Source organism: Orycteropus afer, unplaced genomic scaffold, assembly GCF_000298275.1.
Source record: "Orycteropus afer afer isolate SDZICR_OR568_19922 unplaced genomic scaffold, OryAfe1.0 scaffold00049, whole genome shotgun sequence".
Taxonomy (NCBI): Eukaryota; Metazoa; Chordata; class Mammalia; order Tubulidentata; family Orycteropodidae; genus Orycteropus; species Orycteropus afer.
The window spans coordinates 7,307,120-7,328,995 of NW_006921636.1; the positions used below are offsets into that span (position 1 = coordinate 7,307,120).

The 21,876-nt window shown below is 48.2% G+C and overlaps 2 protein-coding genes across 2 annotated transcripts in view; one reads left to right on the plus strand and one right to left on the minus strand.

Moving 5' to 3' along the window:
• The window catches only part of ZNFX1 (zinc finger NFX1-type containing 1), a 37,642-nt gene extending 32,311 nt beyond the window's left edge, over positions 1-5,331 (plus strand). The window contains exons 10-13 of the mRNA XM_007938327.2: positions 269-414; positions 1,095-1,205; positions 1,520-1,615; positions 2,890-5,331. Of these exons, the coding sequence (XP_007936518.1) occupies positions 269-414; positions 1,095-1,205; positions 1,520-1,615; positions 2,890-5,331 (2,795 nt within the window). The remainder of the gene's footprint in view (positions 1-268; positions 415-1,094; positions 1,206-1,519; positions 1,616-2,889) is intronic.
• Positions 5,332-8,076: 2,745 nt separating this feature from the next.
• The window catches only part of DDX27 (DEAD-box helicase 27), a 27,699-nt gene continuing 13,899 nt past the window's right edge, over positions 8,077-21,876 (minus strand). Inside the window, exons 8-21 of the mRNA XM_007938328.2 lie at positions 19,357-19,530; positions 18,449-18,599; positions 16,884-16,983; positions 16,593-16,734; positions 15,649-15,802; positions 14,720-14,801; positions 14,440-14,617; positions 12,462-12,568; positions 12,168-12,270; positions 9,705-9,799; positions 9,484-9,607; positions 8,916-9,003; positions 8,221-8,295; positions 8,077-8,095 (exon numbers count right to left, since the gene is read on the minus strand). Coding sequence (XP_007936519.1) covers positions 8,077-8,095; positions 8,221-8,295; positions 8,916-9,003; positions 9,484-9,607; positions 9,705-9,799; positions 12,168-12,270; positions 12,462-12,568; positions 14,440-14,617; positions 14,720-14,801; positions 15,649-15,802; positions 16,593-16,734; positions 16,884-16,983; positions 18,449-18,599; positions 19,357-19,530 — 1,592 coding nt within the window. The remainder of the gene's footprint in view (positions 8,096-8,220; positions 8,296-8,915; positions 9,004-9,483; positions 9,608-9,704; positions 9,800-12,167; positions 12,271-12,461; positions 12,569-14,439; positions 14,618-14,719; positions 14,802-15,648; positions 15,803-16,592; positions 16,735-16,883; positions 16,984-18,448; positions 18,600-19,356; positions 19,531-21,876) is intronic.

Sequence of the window (21,876 nt, forward strand, 5' to 3'; positions counted from 1 at the left end):
GCAACCTGTAGTTAGGGACCTGTTGGTGGAATTCACCTTGCACCTGAGTCTGGACTCTCAACAGTGACCAATATGAGTATGATGTTCTGAAGACCACCCAGCACTCACTCCCTCATTCGATGGTCACCATGGCCCTGAATGAGTTTGAGGACTAAGTTGTCACCAGCCCAGGCTTAGGGAAGGTACAAAAGGGAATTCCCAAGGTTCAGTGGCCTGTGAATCCTATACCTCAGCTCAAAGGAGCCTCTCTCTTCTCTCCCAACTCAAGGTGCTGCCAAATACCGCCAGATCTTGCAGAAGGTAGAGCCTCGGATTGTCATTGTAGAAGAGGCTGCTGAAGTCCTTGAGGCCCACACCATTGCCACCCTGAGCAAAGCTTGCCAGCACCTCATTCTGATTGGGGATCATCAGCAGGTAAAGCAGGAGCCCCTGGAAGATCGGCTGGGCCTCTGGTGGGTGGATCAGATAGGAAGACCGTTGCCTTCTGCTTCAGCAGTGCCCGGCATACTAGTGACTGCCTGTGACTCCGCTTTCCCTCCCTCCCACGTCTCTCAGGTGCTGTTAGCTGTGGGGTACATTTTAGCAGCAGCACCACCATTCCCTCTTTTCCCTCTCCTGCCTTCCTGGCTCACCATTGTCTTGTCAGTGCATCCTCCCCTGTCTCATGCTTCCACTTTTGCTACCCTCTAATCCATTTTCCATAGTCAACAGGATCTAAAAAGTCAATCGGATCATGGTATTCCCCAGCTTGAAACTCTCCATTGGTTTTCTACTGCACTTAATATGAAAAGTCAGGATCTGCAGGTGGCCACAAAGGCCACTATGATCAGCTTTCAGCCTGCTGCTTTCACTTTGTCTCATCCCATCTTTGCCTTTTCACAGCTGTGTTCCCCCCCACTGTCCTTCCTGCTCCCTCTTATGGCTTGATTTGGTTTTGTTGTTGTTAATTTTTATTGGGGTTATGTATGTATAATAAAAAGTTTACCATTGTAACCATTTCTAAGTGTACAATTCAGGGACACTAATTACACTCACCATGATGTTGTGCTAAAATGTTTTCAATGGAGAATCCTCAGCCATGTTTTTCTTCTCAGCTGCGCCCCAGTGCCAACGTGTATGATCTGGCCAAGAACTTCAACCTTGAGGTGTCCCTCTTTGAACGGCTCGTGAAAGTAAACATTCCCTTTGTCCGTCTGAATTACCAGGTGAGAAGCTGGGCCTCTATTATTACCAAATGCTCAAGAGAAGGCAGACTCCTAGGAGCAAGAGAGGACTCATAAAAATAAAAGTGGCTTAGTGATGAAATGACTGTAACACTTTGTTTTCTCTTTGGTTTAAAAGACTACAAGATCAGCCTGTGTTGAGTTTGTTATTGGAAGAAGCTATTTTGATTTTGTTGTTTTTCCCAATTATTCTTTTCAAATGTTCCCTCCAAAGTTTTTCTGCTAACAGCCTGGTCTTTAGAGAAGTCCATTTGTCCTTGGTCCCTGTTTCTAATGACATTCATGTCCTGTTTCAGCACCGCATGCGCCCTGAAATTGCCCAGCTTTTGACCCCTCACATCTACCAAGATCTAGAGAACCATCCCTCTGTTCTCAAGTACGAGGAGATTAAGGTGAGTTTGCCCTACTTGACCTTTGTCTGGTGCTGTCAGCAACGGAGAAGGCTGAAAAAAGGCCTTCAGAAGGGATACAGTCAGCTTAAAAACACAGGTTCTTGAGAGGGGTGTAATATGGAAAAGGAGCCCAGGTGACGTCATGGTTAATGCTCAGCTGCTAACTAAAAGGTAGGGGTCCAGACTCACGAGCCGTTCTGTGGGAGAAAGACGTGGCTGTCTGCATCCGTAAGGATCGGTGTTGTCAGGTGCTGTTTAGTCGGCTCCTGCTCACAACGACCTCATGCGCAACACAGTAAAACTCGGCCTGGTCCTGTGCCATCCTCATAGTCGTTGCCATTTTTGAGCCCAGGGTTGCAGCCGCTGTGTCAATCCATCTCATTGAGGGTCTTCCTCTTTTTCACTGACCCTTTCCTTTACAGAACATGGCCTTCTTCTCCAGGGACTGGTCCCTTTGCGTAATGTGTCCAAAGTATGTGAGACAAGGTCTTGTGGTCTTCCCTTTTACGGAGCGTTCTGGGTGTACTTCTTCCCAGACAGATTTATGGATTCTTCCAGCAATCCATGGTATAGTTAATATTCTTCACCAATGCCATAAAGATTGCAGCTTTGGAAACTCCATAGGGCAGCTCTGCTCTATCCCATAGGGTTGCTGTGGGTTGGAATCAACTCAATGGCAATGAGTTTTCTGTTTTTTTGTTTTTTTTTTAAATAATATGAAAGTTGGGAATTCAGAATCCTGGCTCTGCCACATAATAGCTGTGTAACCTTTAACAAATTATGTAAGAATTCTAAGCATCAGGACTGTTTTCTGTAAAATGAGAGTGATGGCTCCTGCCTCATGGCATTGTTGTATTGAAGGATATCGTATATAAAGCAGTTAACACCATGCAGTGCTCAGTAAGTAGGTCCTCTGATTTCATTGTCGTCATCATCATCATCATCACAGCTGCTGTCTGTTCCCTAGTCAGTCAGTTCAATTACAGATAGCTGTGTTAAATACTATACCAAACAAGTATCTTAAAAACAAAAATGGATGTAAATTCTTTATTTTGTTACCTGTCATGGCCCCAAAACAAAGCACATCGTGACTAATTAACTTCAGAACTAATGATTGTGATATGGAGTATACCAAAAGCATCCCAAGGTCTGTCTCTGGAACAGGGTCACCCTCTTTCTATGTACAGGTAGCTGATGCATGTGAAACTAGGAAGGAAAAAACTGCCAACTGCCATGCATGAACCTTCTAACATGTCACTTCTTTTCCTTTTCAGGGAGTCTCTTCCAACATCTTCTTTGTAGAACACAGCTTCCCTGAGCAGAAAATCCAAGAAGGCAAAAGCCACCAGAACCAGCACGAGGCTCACTTTGTGGTGGAACTGTGCAAGTACTTCTTGTGCCAGGAGTACCTGCCCTCCCAGATCACCATCCTCACCACCTACACCGGCCAGCTCTTCTGCCTGCGTAAACTCATGCCTGCCAAGACTTTTGCAGGCGTCAAAGTCCACGTCGTGGACAAATACCAAGGGGAAGAGAATGACATCATCCTCCTTTCACTCGTGCGCAGCAACCAAGAAGGCAAGGTGGGGTTTCTCCAGATCTCCAATCGCATCTGTGTGGCCTTGTCCCGGGCCAAGAAGGGGATGTACTGCATCGGAAACATGCAGATGCTGGCCAAGGTGCCCTTGTGGAGCAAGATCATCCATACCCTTCGAGAGAACGGTCAGATAGGGCCTGCGCTCCAGCTGTGCTGCCAGAACCACCCAAAGACCCACACTTTGGTATCCAAAGCCTCTGACTTCCAAAAAGTGCCCGAAGGAGGCTGCAACCTGCCCTGCGAATTCCGGCTCAGCTGTGGGCATGTCTGCACCCGGGCCTGCCACCCCTATGACTCCTCACATAAGGAATTCCAGTGCATGAAGCCCTGCCAGAAGATCATCTGTGGAGATGGGCATCGGTGCCCCCTTGTGTGTTTCCAGCAGTGTCAGCCTTGTGAGGTGAAGGTGCCCAAAACCATTCCTCAGTGTGGCCATGAACAGATGGTCCCTTGTTCTGTGCCTGAGTCAGATTTCTGCTGCCAGGAGCCTTGCCCCAAGTTCCTAACATGTGGGCACAGATGCAGCCATCCATGTGGTGAGAAATGTGTGCAGTGGTGTTCGGAAATGGTTACCACGGAACTCAAGTGTGGACATAGCCAACAAGTGGAATGTAGTCAGGTGGAGGCCATTAGGTATGGTCTGCCAGTCAAGTGCACCACAAAGTGCAGCACGCTTTTGGACTGTGGGCATCCTTGCCCTGGCTCTTGCCACAGCTGTTTTGAAGGGCGCTTCCATGAGCACTGTCAGCAGCCCTGCAAGCGCCTACTCATCTGCTCACACAAGTGCCAGGAGCCATGCATCGGTGAGTGCCCGCCCTGCCAGCGGATCTGCCAGAACCGCTGTGTCCACAGCCAGTGCAAGAAGAAGTGTGGGGAGCTGTGCAGCCCCTGTGTGGAACCCTGTGTCTGGCGCTGCCAGCACTACCAGTGCACCAAACTCTGCTCTGAGCCCTGTGACCGACCCCCATGCTACGTGCCTTGTACTAAGCTGCTGGCCTGTGGCCACCCCTGCATTGGTCTGTGCGGGGAGCCATGTCCCAAGAAGTGCCGTGTCTGTCACCAGGATGAGGTTACACAAATTTTCTTTGGCTTTGAGGATGAGCCTGATGCCCGTTTTGTGCAGCTAGAAGATTGCAGCCACATCTTTGAGGTGCAAGGCTTGGACCACTACATGATCGAGCAAAAAGATGATGAAGTTGCCATCAAGTTGAAGGTCTGCCCTATCTGCCAGGTGCCCATCCGCAAAAACCTGAGATATGGAACCAGCATCAAACAGAGGCTGGAGGAGATCGAAGTCATCAAGGAAAAGATCCAGGGCTCAGCAGAGGAAATCGCAACCAGCCAGGAACGACTTAAGGCCCTGTTGGAGAGGAAGAGCCTCTTCTACCAATGGCTTCCTAAAGAATTCCTGATGCTGAAGAACAGGCTGACCCAGAAGAATCTGTCAGTGAAGAGCCTGGGGCTTGTTGAAAATTGTATCAGCTTCTATGACCGCTTGGCTGGCCTGTGGGATTCCCTGAAAAGGGTGCATATCTTAGAACAGAGCAATGTGACTGCTCGCCTAAACCAGGTTCATGAGTGGCTAGAAAAAAAGCGTTTGAGCTTCACCAGTCAGGAATTGGGTGACCTCCAAAGTGAAATCCAGAGGCTCACGTACCTGGTGAACCTCCTGACCCGCTGCAAGATGGCAGAGGGGAAGGTGAGAGGTAGCGTAGCAGAAGAGGTCAGCAGTGTCCAGAAGATCCTCATGAGCACATGTAAGTTCACCCAGGAGGATGAACGGCTTGTGCAGAAAAAGATGGAAGCTCTGAAAGCCAGCCTTCCCTGCTCTGGCCTGGGTATCTCAGAGGAAGAGCGAGTGCAGATTGTCAATGCCATGGGTTTTCCTCGTGGCCACTGGTTCAAATGTCCCAATGGCCACATCTACGTGATTAGTGATTGTGGGGGAGCCATGCAAAGGGGCACATGTCCTGACTGTAAGGCGGTGATTGGTGGCATAAATCATACTCTCGAAAGTAGCAACCAGCTTGCATCTGAGATGGATGGAGCCCAGCATGCTGCTTGGTCTGAAACTGCCAACAACCTGATGAACTTTGAAGAGATCCAGAGGATGATGTAGGAAGATGGCCTATCTACCACTGCCTTTTGCCCTGGCCATCAGACGGCTGGGACTGGCTCCCTTATGAAGGAACCGAAGTTTGTTTTATATTATTGCCCATTTAATCCTAGCACCTATTTAAGGGTCCATTTTTAGGGCTTACCCACATTTGTTTCTAGATTTACCCCTGCGCTAGAGTAAGCACTTTACCTCCAGAACTGAGAGCAAAGTTAACAGTTTCTTCTGTTTTTCTTCCGTAAGTTAGTGGACAGACTCCCTGAAGCATGTATGGGCTTCCACCTAGGCTGCCTAGTGGGATATCCATGTCATGACTTGGTCGGATGTTTTTTCTGCAGTGCTGTGGTGCTGGCACAGAGTTGGAGCTGAGTTAAACAGATTCTTCTTCTCAGAACCCACCTTGCAGACTGAATTTCTTTCTAATAAAGAAGCTCAGAGGATTGTTTATGAACTATTCATCCTTTCAAGGAGCACAAGAGTCCATCGGGCACCCTCCTTCCATGAAATCAAACCAAGACTTCACTACCCCAACCAGTTACATAGTCCCAGTTACGTTTCCCTGTAGGTCACGTTCATCCCAACACTCTCTCCTGAAGCTTTTGCCTGGGAAGGGTTAGCATGGCAGCAGCTTCTGTCCCATACCAAAGCCAGCCCCCAGGCCATTGGCTCTCACATGCACTCATTCATTCCTTCAGTCAGGTGGCCTGTGGCCTGCATATGCATTCATTCATTCCCTCAGCCCGATGGTCTACCACCTGTATGCATTCATCCATTCCTGCAGTCCAGTGGTCCACAGCCTGCACATGGATTCATCCGTTCCCTCAGTCAGGTTGTCTGTGGCCTGCACATGCATTCATCCATTCCCTTGGTCCAGTCATCCCAAGAACAGATACTTAGGCATCTCAGGTCCTTTCTAAGTTGTGGGAAAACCTCCCTTTCCTCTGTATGCACTTCCTTTTTTTGTCTTTACTATGCACTTTAGCCTATAAAGCCACTTAATAAAAACGATGACTCAAAATCAGCAGTCCATGTTTGTCCTCAACTGTTAATGCAGCTCAGGTGGCTTGGGATGTAAGGATGGGGACAGAGAAGGCACTGCCTTTAAACTTTTTTTTTATGGTATGAGGTTTTATAATGTTACTACATTTAGCTGGTGAGTCCTATTTTTTTTTGCCCGTGGGTTTTAAAAAAATAAACCTCAATGGTACAAAAGGGTATGCTTAAGCTTCCTGCCCCAGACAACCCTGTTAACAGCATCATGAGCCTCCCCAGAGATAATCTTCACCTATGTAAGCAGGTAGAGCCCTTTAAAAAAAACACAGTACCCAGGTCTGCACTTGCCTTGAGAACTTTCCGTGAGGCACATGCAGACCAGAGTCTGGGCCACCCTCCATCCTGCAGGTGTGCTGTCATCCACTGTGGGGGACTTTCATGCAGCCTAAAGGAGCAGCTTTGAGCACACTCTGGTGTCAAGAGTACATGCTACTGGGTAACTAATTTTTAAGCTGTGGCGGGGGATTAGAGCCCCTGAAATTATGTATGGTGTGAACTACAATTTTCCCAAGGGGCGCTCCATAGCTTTCATCTAATTCTCAAAGGGACCTGCAATTCAGAAAAGTATTGCCATTCTATACAGCTAAGAAGCATCTGGCGTCAGAGCCCCTACTACAGGGCTTTGTGCCTCCATCTCTTCAGTAGCACCTACCCACGTAGCGTTAAGAGTTCAGGGCATGACCTACAAAAACCTGGCTTCCCAGCTGTATAACCCTGGATGGTTACTCAGTCTTTCCAAGCTTCTGTTTATCTGCAAAATGGGGTGGTGACAGTACCTTCTTCATGGAGGTACTGAGTTAGTGCTCAGCACACAGAATGCCTCCACCCGAGCGCTGCTTAACAAACGGTGGCTTTCATTTCTAGGACATCAAAGAGGAGAACGATGTCTAGCTAGGGGTTCCTCACTGCACACCCAGCTCCTCCACAAGCAGTGATTATGCAGATTCCACATGTATGCAGTGGTGCCAAGCCAATAGCCTATGGGTAGTTTGCTGTTGGGGAAAGAGCTACAGTAATCTACATACTAGCTCTTGTAGCACATTGCCAAAGGCATTTGACTACTAACCAGAAGGTCGACCAGTTCAAACCCACCAGCTGCTCCACAAAAGGAAGATGGGGCAATAGACTTCTGTAAAGATTTACCACTTTGGAAACCCAATGGGGGTTGCTCAGTCGGAGGACCCAAGGGTGGTGAGGTTTAATCTACATACAATTGGATTGCTGCCTTTCCCCCTCCCAAAGTATGCTTTCCATTTCATTTTGTTTATATAAACGCTTCTAAGCAAGAAGGGAAGGAGCTCTGGTGGCGCAGCCTGTAAGGCATTTGACAGCTAACCAGCAGGTCTGCAATTCAAACCCAGCAGCTGCCCTGCAGGAGGAAGATGAGGCAATCTACTTGCTTAAGATTTACAGTCCTGGAAGCCCATCGGAGGTCACTATGAGTCAGGGTCAACTCAATGGCAATGCGTAAGCAGGAAGGGTGTCTTGCTGACAGATGGAAATGCTGAGGAAAAAGCACACCGACCCCACCCCCACCTTTTTTTTTTTTTTTTAAATGTACAAATGACACAGACTTATTTAATGTTTTAAAGAATTATTTTTTACAGATGGAGATAAGTCAGGCCCAACCAGGATGACTTCCCACAGGGAAAGGATTTTAAGGGCTGTTCCACAAACTTCTTCAGGCCACCACGTCTACTTCTTCCTCTTATACCTATTTAAAAAATCAGCAGAATTAAGACCAACCCCCAAGACTAGAAAAAGAAGAGGCTCCTTGCCCAGAAAATATTGCTGCTGTAACCCCCTAAAGCCCCCCAACAGCCCCTCTCTGGCCACTACCTGGATTTAGATTTAAAGTTTCCTCCTCGCCTCTGGTGGGGCAAGCCCAGCTTTTTCCTTTCTTCAAAGGTAGGACTGTGAGAGAAGATGAGAAGCTGCAACACGCACGCCGTGGGAGAGACAGGTGCCACATCCCCACCACAGCCAGCACCCACGTGCATCAGCACGGCACCAGGATAGACACTGTCAGGGCCTGGCCTATGTGCATTTCTACCCCGTAACGAGTCTGTGGAAGTCACGGCCCAGCTTTAAAACAGAGTTGGGAGAGGGTCTTCCTTCTCCTGTATATAATAAAGCTGCCTGGGAAGCTGAGACCCACCCCCTATCGTAGCCCTGGACTGGAGAAAGGGGGGCAGGCCATTCCCAAGAGCAAGCCAGGGTTCTGTCGGGGGTTCTACAGGACTGACCCTGAGATGTTAGATGACTCCCCCAAGAGAGTGCTCTACTTCTGAACCTGAAACTGTGCTGTTTGCCTCCAAGACAGGAGGGCCTCAACACTGTCGTGAGCAGCAGAGCCCAACACCTTTACCTTCTGCTCTCACTCCGAGGTCCACAGATGGCTCACGGGAAGGAAGAAAAGGGGCACATGAGCCCTTGAAATCACATAGAGCTCTATGTGTAGAAGAATGGGGAATGGGGAAGGAGGGAGAAGAGGCCTAGCTTTCATCAAAATACCACAGGGCCTTAAACCCTACCCAGCTCGATACTGTTTCAGGGCCTTCTTGCTGGTATTGGTGAGCTCTTCGTCAAACACAGATTTCTTCGCTTGCTTCTGCTTCTTGGCTGTGCACACAAAGAATGGGTTGGATATGGCTGTATTTGGCCCAAGTTCCAAAACCCCCTTAAATTCGGGACAAAGCTCAGTAGATGCTCTAGCCTGATGAGTGATCGACATGGAGGCAACACATCCCAGCAGAGAAGTGATAAGGAATCAGAAGAACCAGGTGTTTGCAAGAACCCCAAACTGAAATGGATCACTTAGATTTGAAATGGGCCAGAGGCTTTCTTCATTCAACCCTTACCCAGCTCCACCAAGCAGCAGTTAAGGACTTTGGCTCTGGAGTCAAAAAGGTCTGGGTTCAATCCCAGTTCCCCCTACTATGGTGCCACTCTTACTGGAGCCCACAGAAGGAGAGTTGTACACGCTGGTACATAACTACTCAAAAACATGGAGCAGCAGCAGCATCCCTCAAATTCGCTCCCCGACCACAAGCACAGGTTTCAGGAAGATCCCTCCTACAGGCTCCCGCGGCCCCGACTTACCAGGGCCTCCAGCGGGCTCCTCCTCAGGCATTGCTCGTGCCCTCTTGGCCCTGCGGCTCCTCTTGGCCAGCCGCTCAGCGAACATCTGCGCCTTGAGGATTTCAAACTGGGACCTTTCCTCTGCCTGGGGAAAAGGGTGAGGGGTGAGGGGGGGAACAGGCCAGGTGGGCCCTGACCCAGCAGCCACGTGGGGATCAAACTCCAAAGGGGAGGCCGCTCACTGTCATTTCCCCCTTTTTCTTGGCATCCTTCACGAACTTCTTCCTTTTCTTCTTTCCTCTTAAGGCCAAGTCAAACTCCTGCAGAGCCTTGGCAACTGGGATGGGAAGAAAGCACCAGATTTCAAGAACTCTTTCATATCTCCTTTAAAACAAAGTGCACAGGTTTAAGTTGGTTCCAAGGGCGGAAGCTGAAAAGCAGCTATCACAGTCTCTTCTGGTGCCCACTGCCACCTCAGTGACGTGCTTGTGCCACTGTATCCCGATTCAACCATTAAAGACCTTCATAATATACTGACCTCCTATCACAAAAGATGAGCATTCAGTTACCTTACTCTACCCTACAAGGAGCCCTGGTGCCACAGTGGTTAAGCACTCAGCTGCTAACTGAAATGTCGGCAGTTCGAACTCCCCACCTGCTCTGTGGGAGAAAGAGGTGGCAGTCTGCTCTTTAAAGATTAACCAACTAAACCAAACTCACGGCTGTCAAGTCGGATCCGATTCATAGTGACCCCTCTTCAGGTTTCTGCGGCAGTTATCACTAAGGAAGTAGATTGCCAACCTTCCTTCTGAGGAGTGGCTGGTGGGTTTGAACCGCCAGCCTTCTGGTTAGCCCTCACATGCCTTAGGCACTACCCTGTAGAGCAATTCTCCTCTGGCCTCTAGGGGTGCTGTGAGTTGGAGCTGACTCAACAGCAGCCGTTTTCTACTACACCACACCTTGCCACCAATAGTTTTAACTGTTTTGAACAAGTCAATTTAACATATACACACCCTTATCATCAAATAAAGGAGACCTGGGTGATGCAGTAAGGAGCTCTGGCAGTGTAGTGCCTAAGGCACTTGACTGCTAACCAGAAGGTTGGTGGTTCAAACCTACCAGCCACTCCACAGAAGGAAGACTGGGCAATCTACTTTCGTGAAGATTTACTGCCTCAGAAACCCAAAGGGGGTTGCTATGAGTTGGAATCAACTTGATGGCAGTGAGTTTGGTTTGGGTTTTGGTGGTGTAGTGGTTAAAGTGCTCAGCTGCTAACTGAAAGATCAGCAATTCAAACCCAACAGCTACTCCATGAGAGAAAGATGAGGCAGTCTGCTTCCATAAAGATTTACAGCCTTCATGAACCACAGCCTATACAATCCTGGGACCAGAAGAACTAGATGGTACCTGGTTACTGACCACTCTGACTAGGATCACAACAGAGGATCCCATATAGAGTGGGGGAAAAAAACATAGAACAAAAAATCAAATTCATAAAAAGGACCAGGCTTACTGGTGGGCAGAGATTGGTGGAACCCCTAAGACCATGGCCCTAAGACACCTTTCTGACTTGGAACTGAAGCCATTCTTGCAGACTACTTTTCAGCCAAGCAAAAGGCCCATAAACTAAACAATAACACCCTAGAGGACCGTGTTCCTTAGAACCATCAATCACATGAGATTAAAAGGGTAACATTTGCCAAAAGCAAAGACGAGAAGGCAGGGAGGGGCGGGAACCCAGGGCAGAAGCGGGGAAAAGTGCTGACACACTGTGGGAATGTAACCAATGTCACAGGACAGTATATATACAGACTCCCAAAGGGAAACTAATGGGCACTGTAAACAAAGCATGATAATACAAATTTGAAAAAGAAAATAAAGATACCCAATTAAGAAGTTAAAAAAAAAAAGGTTTACAGCTTGGAAACCCTATGAGGCAGTCCTACTCTGTCCTACAGGGTCACTATGAGTTGAAATCAACTCAATGGCAGTGGGTAGCATCAAATAAAGACTATTTTTTTTTTTAGAATTATTTTTGGGTTTTGTTGAGGATTAGGACAGCATTTCTTAACTTACTGGTACAACCTCTAGGGAGGAGATTTTGCAATGCCTACTGAAACTCTGACCCAGCAATTTCACTGTTAGGAATTTATTGTGCAAGTCAGAGAGAGCTGCTTAATCCTGAAAGGGCGTATGTACAGGCTCCCACTACAACACTGTTTATAAAAGCAAAAAGTTGGAAATAATCTTGATGTCCCTCAACAGGCCACTAAAGCAAAAAATCCATTCCCATTAAACTGACTGTGACACACAGTGGCCCCAGAGAACAGAGTAGACCTGCCCCACAGGGTTTCCAAGGCTGCACTCTTTACAGAAGCAGACTGCCACCTTTCTCCTGCAGAGTGCTTGAAGAGTTCAAACCACCAACCTTTCAGTTAGTAGCCAAGAGTTTAACCACTAGGCCACCAGGGCTCCTGACAGGAGACTAATTAAATAAATAATGTTCTACCTATATGAAAACCATGTAGCCACTGGAGGGGAAAAAAGGCAGCTATATAAATGTGTGTACAGTGATCTCCAAAGCCATGAAGTTATGTGAAAAAGGCAAGATGTTGAACAACGTGAATTTGTGTTAAAAAAAAAAAAAAAAAGAAGTGGGCAGCAGAGAGAGATGAGGACTACGGATTAAATATTTCCTGAGTTACTTTTCTCCTTCTTCCTCTCCTCTTTGGTCTGGAACCAGCTTCTCTCTGGCTCTTGGTTCGGGCCTTCTTTGCCCTTCTCCAGGAGCCGCTTTGCTGTGTTGATCTGTGGGGACAGCAAAAGGAGGATGGTGTGGCCACTGCCTGCTACAAACCCCACAGCTGGTAACAAAGATAGAGATGGCAGCAGGAAGCCACTGCCTGCAAAGGCAGCCTGTCAGGAGGGGAATGGGCAGGGAAAGATGCAGCGGGCTTCCTGACGCAGGGCTGCGGCAAAAGGCCTGCCTTCAGCCTCACCTGGGCTTCTGACTGCTGCATCTCCTTCTCCTCAGCCTCCAGCTGCAAGACAGCATACACGTCCCTCTCCATCTTCTCAATTTTGTCCCTGAATTTGAGGATGACATCTTGAGGGAAGAGAATCAAAAGGACTTAAGAACAAGGGTGAATACTGTGTACCCATTGCCACTGAGCTGATTCTGATTCATAATAACCTTCTAGGTCAGTCAGAGTTCCCCAGGCTATCATCTTTACAGAAGCAGACCGCTGCATCTTTATCCCACAGAGTAAGTTTGAACTGTTGACCTTTTGGTTAGCAGCCAAGTGCTTAACCACTGTAGCAACCAAACCAAAAAACCACACCCACTGACATCAAGTCTATTTCGACTAGTAGTGACCCCTTCTTGGGTTTCCAAGGTGGTATCACTATGGAAGTAGACTGTCCAACCTTCCTTCCAAGAGTGGCTGGTGCGTTTGAACCACCAGCCTTCTGGTTAGCAGTCAAATGCCTTAGGGATTATGCCACCAGAGCTCCCACTGTAGCAACAGGGCTCTATAAACGCTGTGTAGCCAGTAAAAATAACGCAGATGTACTTACTCACTTTGAAAACATTCCATGTGTGACTTTTCTATTAAATGCCCCCCAAAGAAACCTTCCTGCTGTTCTTGGAATAAGTTCCCAGCTTCTAAGCGGGCCCCTGATACCTGTCTGGGCTCTCTCCCCAGTGATCACCATGCCCTGGGCTCTCTGACCTGCCTCCTCTTTTTCTTACACTCAGCTTGTTCTTGCCTCAGAGCCTTCACCTCAGCCCTCTTGACTGGCACACTCTGGGATCTCTTCAGCACCCCCTTCCTATCATCCAGGTCTCAGTTTAAAAGGCCACCTGCTCAGAGGCCTCCCCTGAACAGCTCTCCCACTCTGGACCACCTCTACCCATTAGCTTCTCTGTTGTCTCCTTCTCCCACCAGAGATACACTCTGTTTTGAGCAGGATAAATGGTACCTGACACTCAGGAGTGCTCAATAATTACTTGCTAATTGAATGAATGAAATGAAAAAGAAAGAAAAAAGATATATGTAAGTGGGAAAAGAGCTCTGGTAGCCAGTGCCTAAGGCATCTGACTGCTAACCAGAAGGCTGAGAGTTCAAACCCCCTCCCCCGCCACCATGCCTCAGAAGGAAAGTTGGGCAATCTACTTCCATAGCGATACTGCCTCGGAAACCCAAGGAGGGGCCGCTATGAGTCGGACCCCACTCAACCTCAGTGAGTTTGGTGTTTTAAGCAGGAAAAATGCCTGAAGGAATATGTACCTAAGTGTTCAGAGTGATGACTCTGAGGTAGAATTATATGGCTGCTCTTATTTGCTAGTTATCAGCCGTGAGCCTGCATTGTTTTTGTAACTGTGTAACAATTTTAAAAAGGATGGGCTTAACATGACCCCATGCCCTGGTGGCGCAGTGATTAAGCACTTTGCTACTAACCAAAAGGTCAGTGGTTCAAAACTACCTACCGCTATGCAAGAGAGAAATGTGGCCGTTTCCTTCATAAAGATTTACAGCCTCGGAAACCCTATGGGGCAGTTCTACTCTGTCCTACGGGGTCACTAAGAGTTGGACTCGACTCAATAGCAATTGGCTCAGATCAGAACAGAAAGAATGAAAGCCATCCAAAGAGAAAGGACCTGACCTCCTCTCCACTCCCTGCCTCCCACCAACTTTGGGGTTAGTGGGGATTCTGCCCCTAAAAGAGACCTTCTCTTTCCAAAAGTTAGAAAAATAACGAGTGGGGCAGTCTTCAGTACTTTTTACAGACAGGGAGGCCACAGCCCAGAGGCCAGGTAAGATCTGCCCGAGAGCTGGGATTCAAACCTGGGTCCTGACTGCAAAGCACCTGCTCTCACCCACTACCCTCCAACCCTTCCCCTCCCATGGGTCAAATGCAGGACCCTGCCCACCCATCCAGACAGCCCTGAGCTGCTACAATCATGGTGCTGCTTACCCTGAGGCAGTATCCGGGCCTTCACAGGAGCCTTGGCTGACTTCACAATCTCCTTAAGCATCTTCCGCTCCTCTTCTCCAACCAGAGACACTGAGCGCCCAGCCCTGCCGGCACGTGCTGTACGCCCCACCCGGTGGACGTAGTGCTTGATGGTGTTGGGCATGGTGAAGTTGATTACCTGGCAGGTCAAAATGGGGCATCAGTCAGACCTGGGAGGGAGGCTGTACAAGGCAGCCAAGAGGCTCCCACCAAAAGTTCAAGGAAGTTGGGGATTGCTCACTGTTTTGACGCCCTCAATGTCAAGTCCTCGGGCTGCCACGTCTGTGGCCACTAGGATGTCAATCTGTTCATCCTTAAAGCGCCTGGAAACAGCCACAAACAGAGATGCTCCTGATGCCCTACTCCAACAGTGCCCTGCAAGGGCCACGCCAGCAGAGGTCAGAGCAGGGACAGACACGCCCAGTGGGTGGACACTAACCATCAGCCCACCTGATCCCCACCTACCCTTAAGGCATCCAGTAGAGCAGAGGCAGTTCTGTGTGTATGACTGTAAGCAGTAATCCTTACACACGTTAAAGTGTGGGAATCACTGAGCTAGACCAGCAGAAGGAGCATGTGCAAATGCCTCAGCCTTTCTTTAGAAACCACCTCTCAGCTCCCCCTGATGACTGGGGGTGGGGGGACACGCTGAGGGTTCCTCCTTGGCTACTGGGTTCACGCCTTTCTGCTTTACTGTAAGCCACCAAAATCTGAACCTGTCACTGTGAAGATTAAACGGGACACCACACAGTCAAGCACCAGCACAGGGCGTGGTGAAGTAGATGCCCAAGCAGTGGCTGCTGGCTCTCATGCTAATGCTTGTTCTGTCAGGCCCAGACGTGTCCACTGCTCTAGGGACGCTGATGAGCACCAACTGAGTGCTGCATCTTTCTGAGTGAGTTTCCCATTGGGACCCTAGTCAACAGCTCCCGCACACATTCCTGGGATGCATGCCACAAGCCTATGCTGTCAAAGGTCTGGATGTATGGAAGATGTGACCTTACAGGGCTTGGAGTAACGTTTTTAAAGTGGGCAACTGAGGACTCTGCATTCCCTGCAATCACTCAAACAACCCTCCGGGTCCTGTTTCCCTCTATCAAGTGGGAAGGGCATCCTCTCTGGCCTGGCTGCGGAGGAGAATGGGGCCTCAGCCCTCGGCCCAAGCTTTACCGGAGTGCCTCCAGTCGCTGCGTCTGGGAGAGGTTGCCATGGAGCTCGCCCACCTGCAGCCCCATGAGCCCCAGGAGGATGTGCATGCGGTGGGCCTGCTTCTTGGTTTGGGTGAACAGCATCACATGGTCGGTGAAGGTTCTCGTCAACAGAGCTGGCAGGGGCATAGGAGAGAATAGGCAGTGGTCTCTGAGTCTCCGATTCCCACACTCTCCCCACCTGCTAGGTACCGAGTGCTGTGCATGGCATGGGACAGACAGGCAAGGCCCGTGGAGCTCATGTTCCAGGGCAAAGACAGAGGTCAGTGCTCGAGCAGGAGAAATACCATGAGAGGAAGGGGGAGAGGATGGGGGTGCCCCACGCGAAGATCTGAGGGAAGATTCCAGGCCGAGGATACAGCAAACATAAAGGCCCTCTGAAAGGACCCAGCTCAGCGCGTTCAAGAAAGGTGGCACCTGCAGCTGGACAGCAAGGTGGGAGGTGGGGAGGGCAGATGATGGGTTTGGCAGGACTCACCAGGGAGCTTGGATTTACAGTCTCAGCACAATGGAAGCCACTGGAGGGTTTTGAGTAAGGAAGTAACCATAGGGGATATTTCCTTGTATGTGGTGTGGAGGGACTCACAAAGTGGGAGCAGAGTGGAAGCAGGAATACAATTAGGAGATGTCTGTAGCCAACCAGGGACAGACAGGCATGGCCTGGACTGAAAGGGCAGGTGCTGGGAAGGGGCTGGAGTTCAGCAGGACATAGAAAGTACTAGATGGTGGGAAGGGGCGAGGTGACAAGGGGAGAAATGACATGTGGAAAGAGAGCAAGAAGTGGCAGTGCCACTTACTGGGTCAGAAAGACTGGAAAGAGGCAGCACGGGGCAAAGGCCCAGCACCTCAGTGTGGACGCCTGGAGGCCTGGAGCTGGCCCACTCCCAGCCTGCCCTACGGCTTCACCTGCCACGATGGCTTCCCGATCCCCTTCCCGATTGGGCCGGATGCGGATGAACTCCTGCCGCAGGAAGGGAGCCACATCCGTGTTGCTGTTCACAAATATGCGGACAGGATTCTTCAGGGAGACGGAAGCCAGATCTTTCACCTGCCAAGCACAGCAACAGGGGCACTCACCTCCTGCGAGAAAGGCAGGGAAAAGGCAACACCGTGCTCGCCCTCAATAACCCTCCCGCCCAGCCTGGGCCCCTACACTGGTCCCCGTTCACGTGCCCCAAGGAGAATCCCACCGCCCACCTCGTCGGTCATTGTGGCCGAGAAGAGCATGGTCTGGCGGTGGTGGGAGCACATCCGGATGATCTCCTTCATCTGCTCCTCAAAGTACTCATCTAGCATCCTGGCGGGCAGGAGACGGAATTGTAAACGCAGAATGAGACCTCTTGTGTCATGGCAGTGTACAGGGAGAGGCCCAGACAAGCCTTTGTTTTGCAGTTGCTGCGAGTTCTGTTTCAGTCTAGCTTATGTGATTATTACTAGGATTGCTGGGAAGCAGTGGTGGTTCAGAGGTAGAATGCTTGCCTTCCATGCAAGTGCACCCACCACCTGTCCGTCACTGGCAGGTAATAGCCTCCATGTTGCTATGATGCTGAACAGGGTTCATCAGAGCTTCCAGACTAAGACAGACTAGGATGAAAGGCCTGGAGATCCACTTCTGAAAAAGCAGCCCGTGGAAACCCAGTGGAGCACAATGACCTGATTCCATCACAAACGAGGTGCCAAGAGTCAGGGGCTGAGTCGACAACAGCTAATAGCAACAACGTTGTAAGTGCTACTATCAGTCCACCCTTTCACCAAGATTCACCAAGAATTACCATTCTATCACATTTGCTTGATCATTTTTTTTCTGAATTATATAACACCTTACCCCTAAATATTTCAGCACATATCTCCTAAGAACAATGACCCACATGGGCAACAACATTATCACAGCCAAAATATGTAACAGTGCTTGAATAATATCTAAAGTCAAGTCCATTTTCAAATTCCCCAACTGTACCCAAAATGTCATTTTATAGCCATTGTTTAATTTTTTAGTGCAGGAACCAAAATTCATGCACTATATTTGGTTATCATGTCTCTTTCCAAACCAAAAAATCCAAACCTACTGCTGTCGAGTCAAGTGTGACTCAGCAACCATATGCAACAGAGTAGAACAGCCCTGAAAAGTTTCCAAGGCTGCAATCTCTATGGAAGCAGACCGCCACATCTTTCTCCCATGGAGTGGCTACTGGATTCGAACTGCTGACCTTCTGGTTAGTAGCCAAGTCCTTAACCACTGTGCTACCAGGGCTTTTTAGTCTGGAAGAGTCCCTTCATTTCTGTTGGTTTTTTTTTTCCCTCTCTCTGTCTTTCATGACACTGACCGTTTGGAAGAGTCCAGGCCAGCTATTCTGTAGGATGCCTACCCATTGGGACTTGCCTAAGCAGGCGCTGCTGACTGGGCTCAGACAGAAGCCTGCTGGGAGGCAAGGGCAGGATGGTAGCTGTGCGAGCCCGGTGCTCGCCCGGTGCTGGCAGCCCAGGTAGCAGTGTCCCAGCCCCACTGTGTGGCTCTGACCAGCTGGTTAAGGTGGGCTGCGCAGGCTCTCTCTCCATCCTACAGGAACCTTTTTTCTTGGTAAATAATACGTAATCTGTCAGAGCACAGTTTGTGTCCAGTTTTTCAGGTGACTCAGCCTTTCAGCCTCTTACACAGGCTCTTGTCCAAGATCAAGTGTGGCATCCAGTGGTCAGGTCTCCTAAGGCTGAACCATTTCCATGGTCTCACTTGCTCTTTTGGGATACTGCCATGGTCAGGGTACCTGTCAGCCTCATCCAGGATGAGCACCTCGATGCTGCTCAGATGGAAGGAGGGGCAGTTGTGGAGGTGGTCAATGAGCCGGCCCGGGGTGGCGATGAGGATGTCCGGTGCGGCTCGGAGAGCTGCTTCCTGAGACTTCACGTCCAGGCCGCCTGCAGAGAGAAGAGCCCACAGGCAGCCTGTTCAGTCACTTTCCCATGTTGCCTGCACACCTCCCTGGTCCCAGGCCAGATGCTAAGAAAACAGCAGAGGACCAGCAAAGAGTGGCAAAGGCCCTGCTCACAAGAATTTTACACTATATTGGGAGAGTCACTGTTTCATGATGATTGTGTTAAGTGCAAAAGTAAAAATAAAAATGATGACACAAAGGCCTTCAGAACACAATGACTCCAGCACCCAGGGGTTGAGAGAGGCAGCTGGGACAATTACTGATGTCCTTGCACATGTACAAAAACCACCTGTGACTTCTAACCACCTAGAGAGAGTGAACCGAGCACAGTGCTACTCTGATACACGTGGGGTTACCATGAGCTGGCAACTGAGCAAAAAGAGGGTAAAATGAAGGTCAGATTGCACGACCATGACTTCACTGGGACAACTACACTCACAGCAATCAAGACATGCGTCATTACTCATGTTAACCAGCAGTTAGAACCTGTATCTTGTTTGATAACAAGAAAAGAAAACTAGTATTTTCATAGCTTTTACTTTTAATACTTTTCTAGGTCACTTAAGTCTCACCCAACCTCCCTGCCCCGACTCTGCTGTTAACATGTCATCCCAGGTTGTAAGTGGAGGGAATCAACATGAGGAGCCTTTCTGACAACCTGTTATCCTCAGAGAACAAGATGTGTTCACCCTCCACCAGACCACATGTGTCAGGCTGGCAGCCCTAGGCAGGAAACTCACCCACAGCCAGGCAGGTAGTGATGCTGCAGAATTGAGCCAGCTGCCTGGTGACAGAGTGCACCTGGATGCCCAGCTCCCGGGTCGGAACCAGCACCAGCACACGGGTGACTGCCGCCTGGCGGGGTTTGTAGATCAGACGCTCCAAGACAGGCAGGGCAAAAGCAGCCGTTTTCCCTGGAGGGCAGAGCAGCAAGCAAGCAATAAGAAGGGGTTGCCTCCAGCAAGGTTAGGTTTTCACTGAGTGCAGAGAATGCACATATCTGGTCAGGGAGCAATGAAGCAACTAATTTTTCATAGAATTTTTTGGTGGTTTCAAACTACATGTTCAATACAAAAGATCTGGGAAATACGAAAAGCATGAACATAGTAAACATCACCAACAATTCAGTCAAGCAGCAATAAATACTGTTAATACTCTGGTGGCATAGTGCCTAAGCATTTGACTGCTAACCAGAAGGCTGGCAGTTCAAACCCACCAGCCACTCCTTGGAAGGAAGACCGGGCAATCTAATTCCATAGAGATACCGCCTTGGAAACCCAAGGAGGGGTCGCTATGAGTCAGAATCGACCCAATGGCAGTGAGCATGGTTTTGGTTACTACACTGCCAATCTTTTTTTGTTGTTTTTTAATAGACAAATAGAAAATACAATTTAAAAAATAGTATTTTTCTGTTTTGTGGTAGAAGTTTATACAGCAAATTAAGCGCCCATCTGACAATTTCTACACAAATTGTTCAGTGACATTGGTTACATTTTTCACAGTGTATCAAAATTCCCTTTAACTGGCAGGAGTGCATGGAGGGAAGGACACAGGGAAGAGGTAACCATGGGGAAGAAGTGGGAGGGGAGCTGTTGCACTGTGGTAAATTGTAGTCAACGTCATGAGACAAAGTGTATGGGAACTGCTCTATGGAAAGTGAATTTACTGACTCAGTCAAAAGTCTACTGGAACTAATTGAGAGATTTAGCATCGTGGCAGGATACAAGATCAACATCCAAAAATCAGTTGGATTCCTCTATACCAGTAAACAGATTGCTGAAAAAGAAATAAGGCAATCAATACCATTTATAATAGCTACCAAAAACATAAAATACCTGGGAATAAATTTTACCAGGGACACAAAAGACCTGTACAAAGAAAACTATAAAAAACTACTTCAAGAAACCGTAAGAGATCTACATAAATGGAAGAGCATACCATGCTCGTTGGATAGGAAGATCGAACATTGTGAAAATGTCAATTCTACCCAAAACAATCTATACATTCAATGCAATCCCAATCCAGATCCCATCAATATTATTTACGGATATGGAAAAACCAATTACTAACTTTATATGGAAAGGAAAGAGACCTCAGATCAGCAAAGCACTACTGAAGAAGAGCAACAAAGTAAGAGGTCTCACACTGACAGATCTCAGAACCTACTATATGGCCATAGTAGTCAAAACTGCCTGTTATTGGTACAATGACAGACACATAGTCTAGTGGCATAGAATTGAGAACCCAGAAATACATCCATCAACCTATGTTCAGACGATCTTTGACAAAGGGCTGAAATCCATTAAATGGGGAAGAGAATGTTTGTTTAATACATGGTGCTGGCAAAACTGGTTATTCATTTGTAGAAAAATGAAACAAGATCTGTACCTCACACCATACACAAAAACTCCAGATGGATCAAAGACTTCAATGTGAAACTTAAAACTATAGAGTTTCTCAAGGAAAAACTGGGTGCAAATTTAGGCCCTAATATATGGCATAAATAGACTATCCAGCATAACCCAAAATGCACAAACAGCAGAAGAGAAACTAGATCAATGGGACCTTCTAAAAATAAGATTTTTATTTGCTTCCAAAGACTTCAGCAAAAGAATCAAAAGAGAACCTACAGATTGGGAAAGAATATTTGGCAATGACATATCTGACAAGGGACTTATCTCTAGAATTTACAGAAAACTTCAACACCTCAGAAACAAAAAGACAAATAATCCAATGAAAAAATGGGCAGAAGACATGAACAGACACTTCACCAAAGAGGATATTCAGGCAGCCAACAAACATAGAAGAAATGTCTCGACCATTAGCCATTAGACAGATGCAAATCAAAACAACAATGAGATACCATCTTGCCCCAGCGCTAGCAGCAAAGTTCAACAAGACAGAAAATAACAAATGCTAGCGAGGCTATGGGGAGATTGGGACTCTCATACACTGGTGGTGGGACTGTAAAATGGTACAACCATTGTGGAAAGCAATATGGCGAGTCCTTAAAAAGTTGGAATTAGAAATACCATTTGACCCAGCCATTCCATTACTAAAGTGGCCATCTAGATGCAATGATGGGTCTCTCCTCATCCAAAGCAAACAAGTATGAAGACAACCAAAGATTCATGGAAATAATTAGTCCTAGCGACTGGTACACCAGCCTATATGACTATGAGACCAGAAGAACTAGATGGTGCCCAGCTACCACTGTCAACCACTCGAAGGTGGATCTATGTAGGAGATCCTGGATAGAG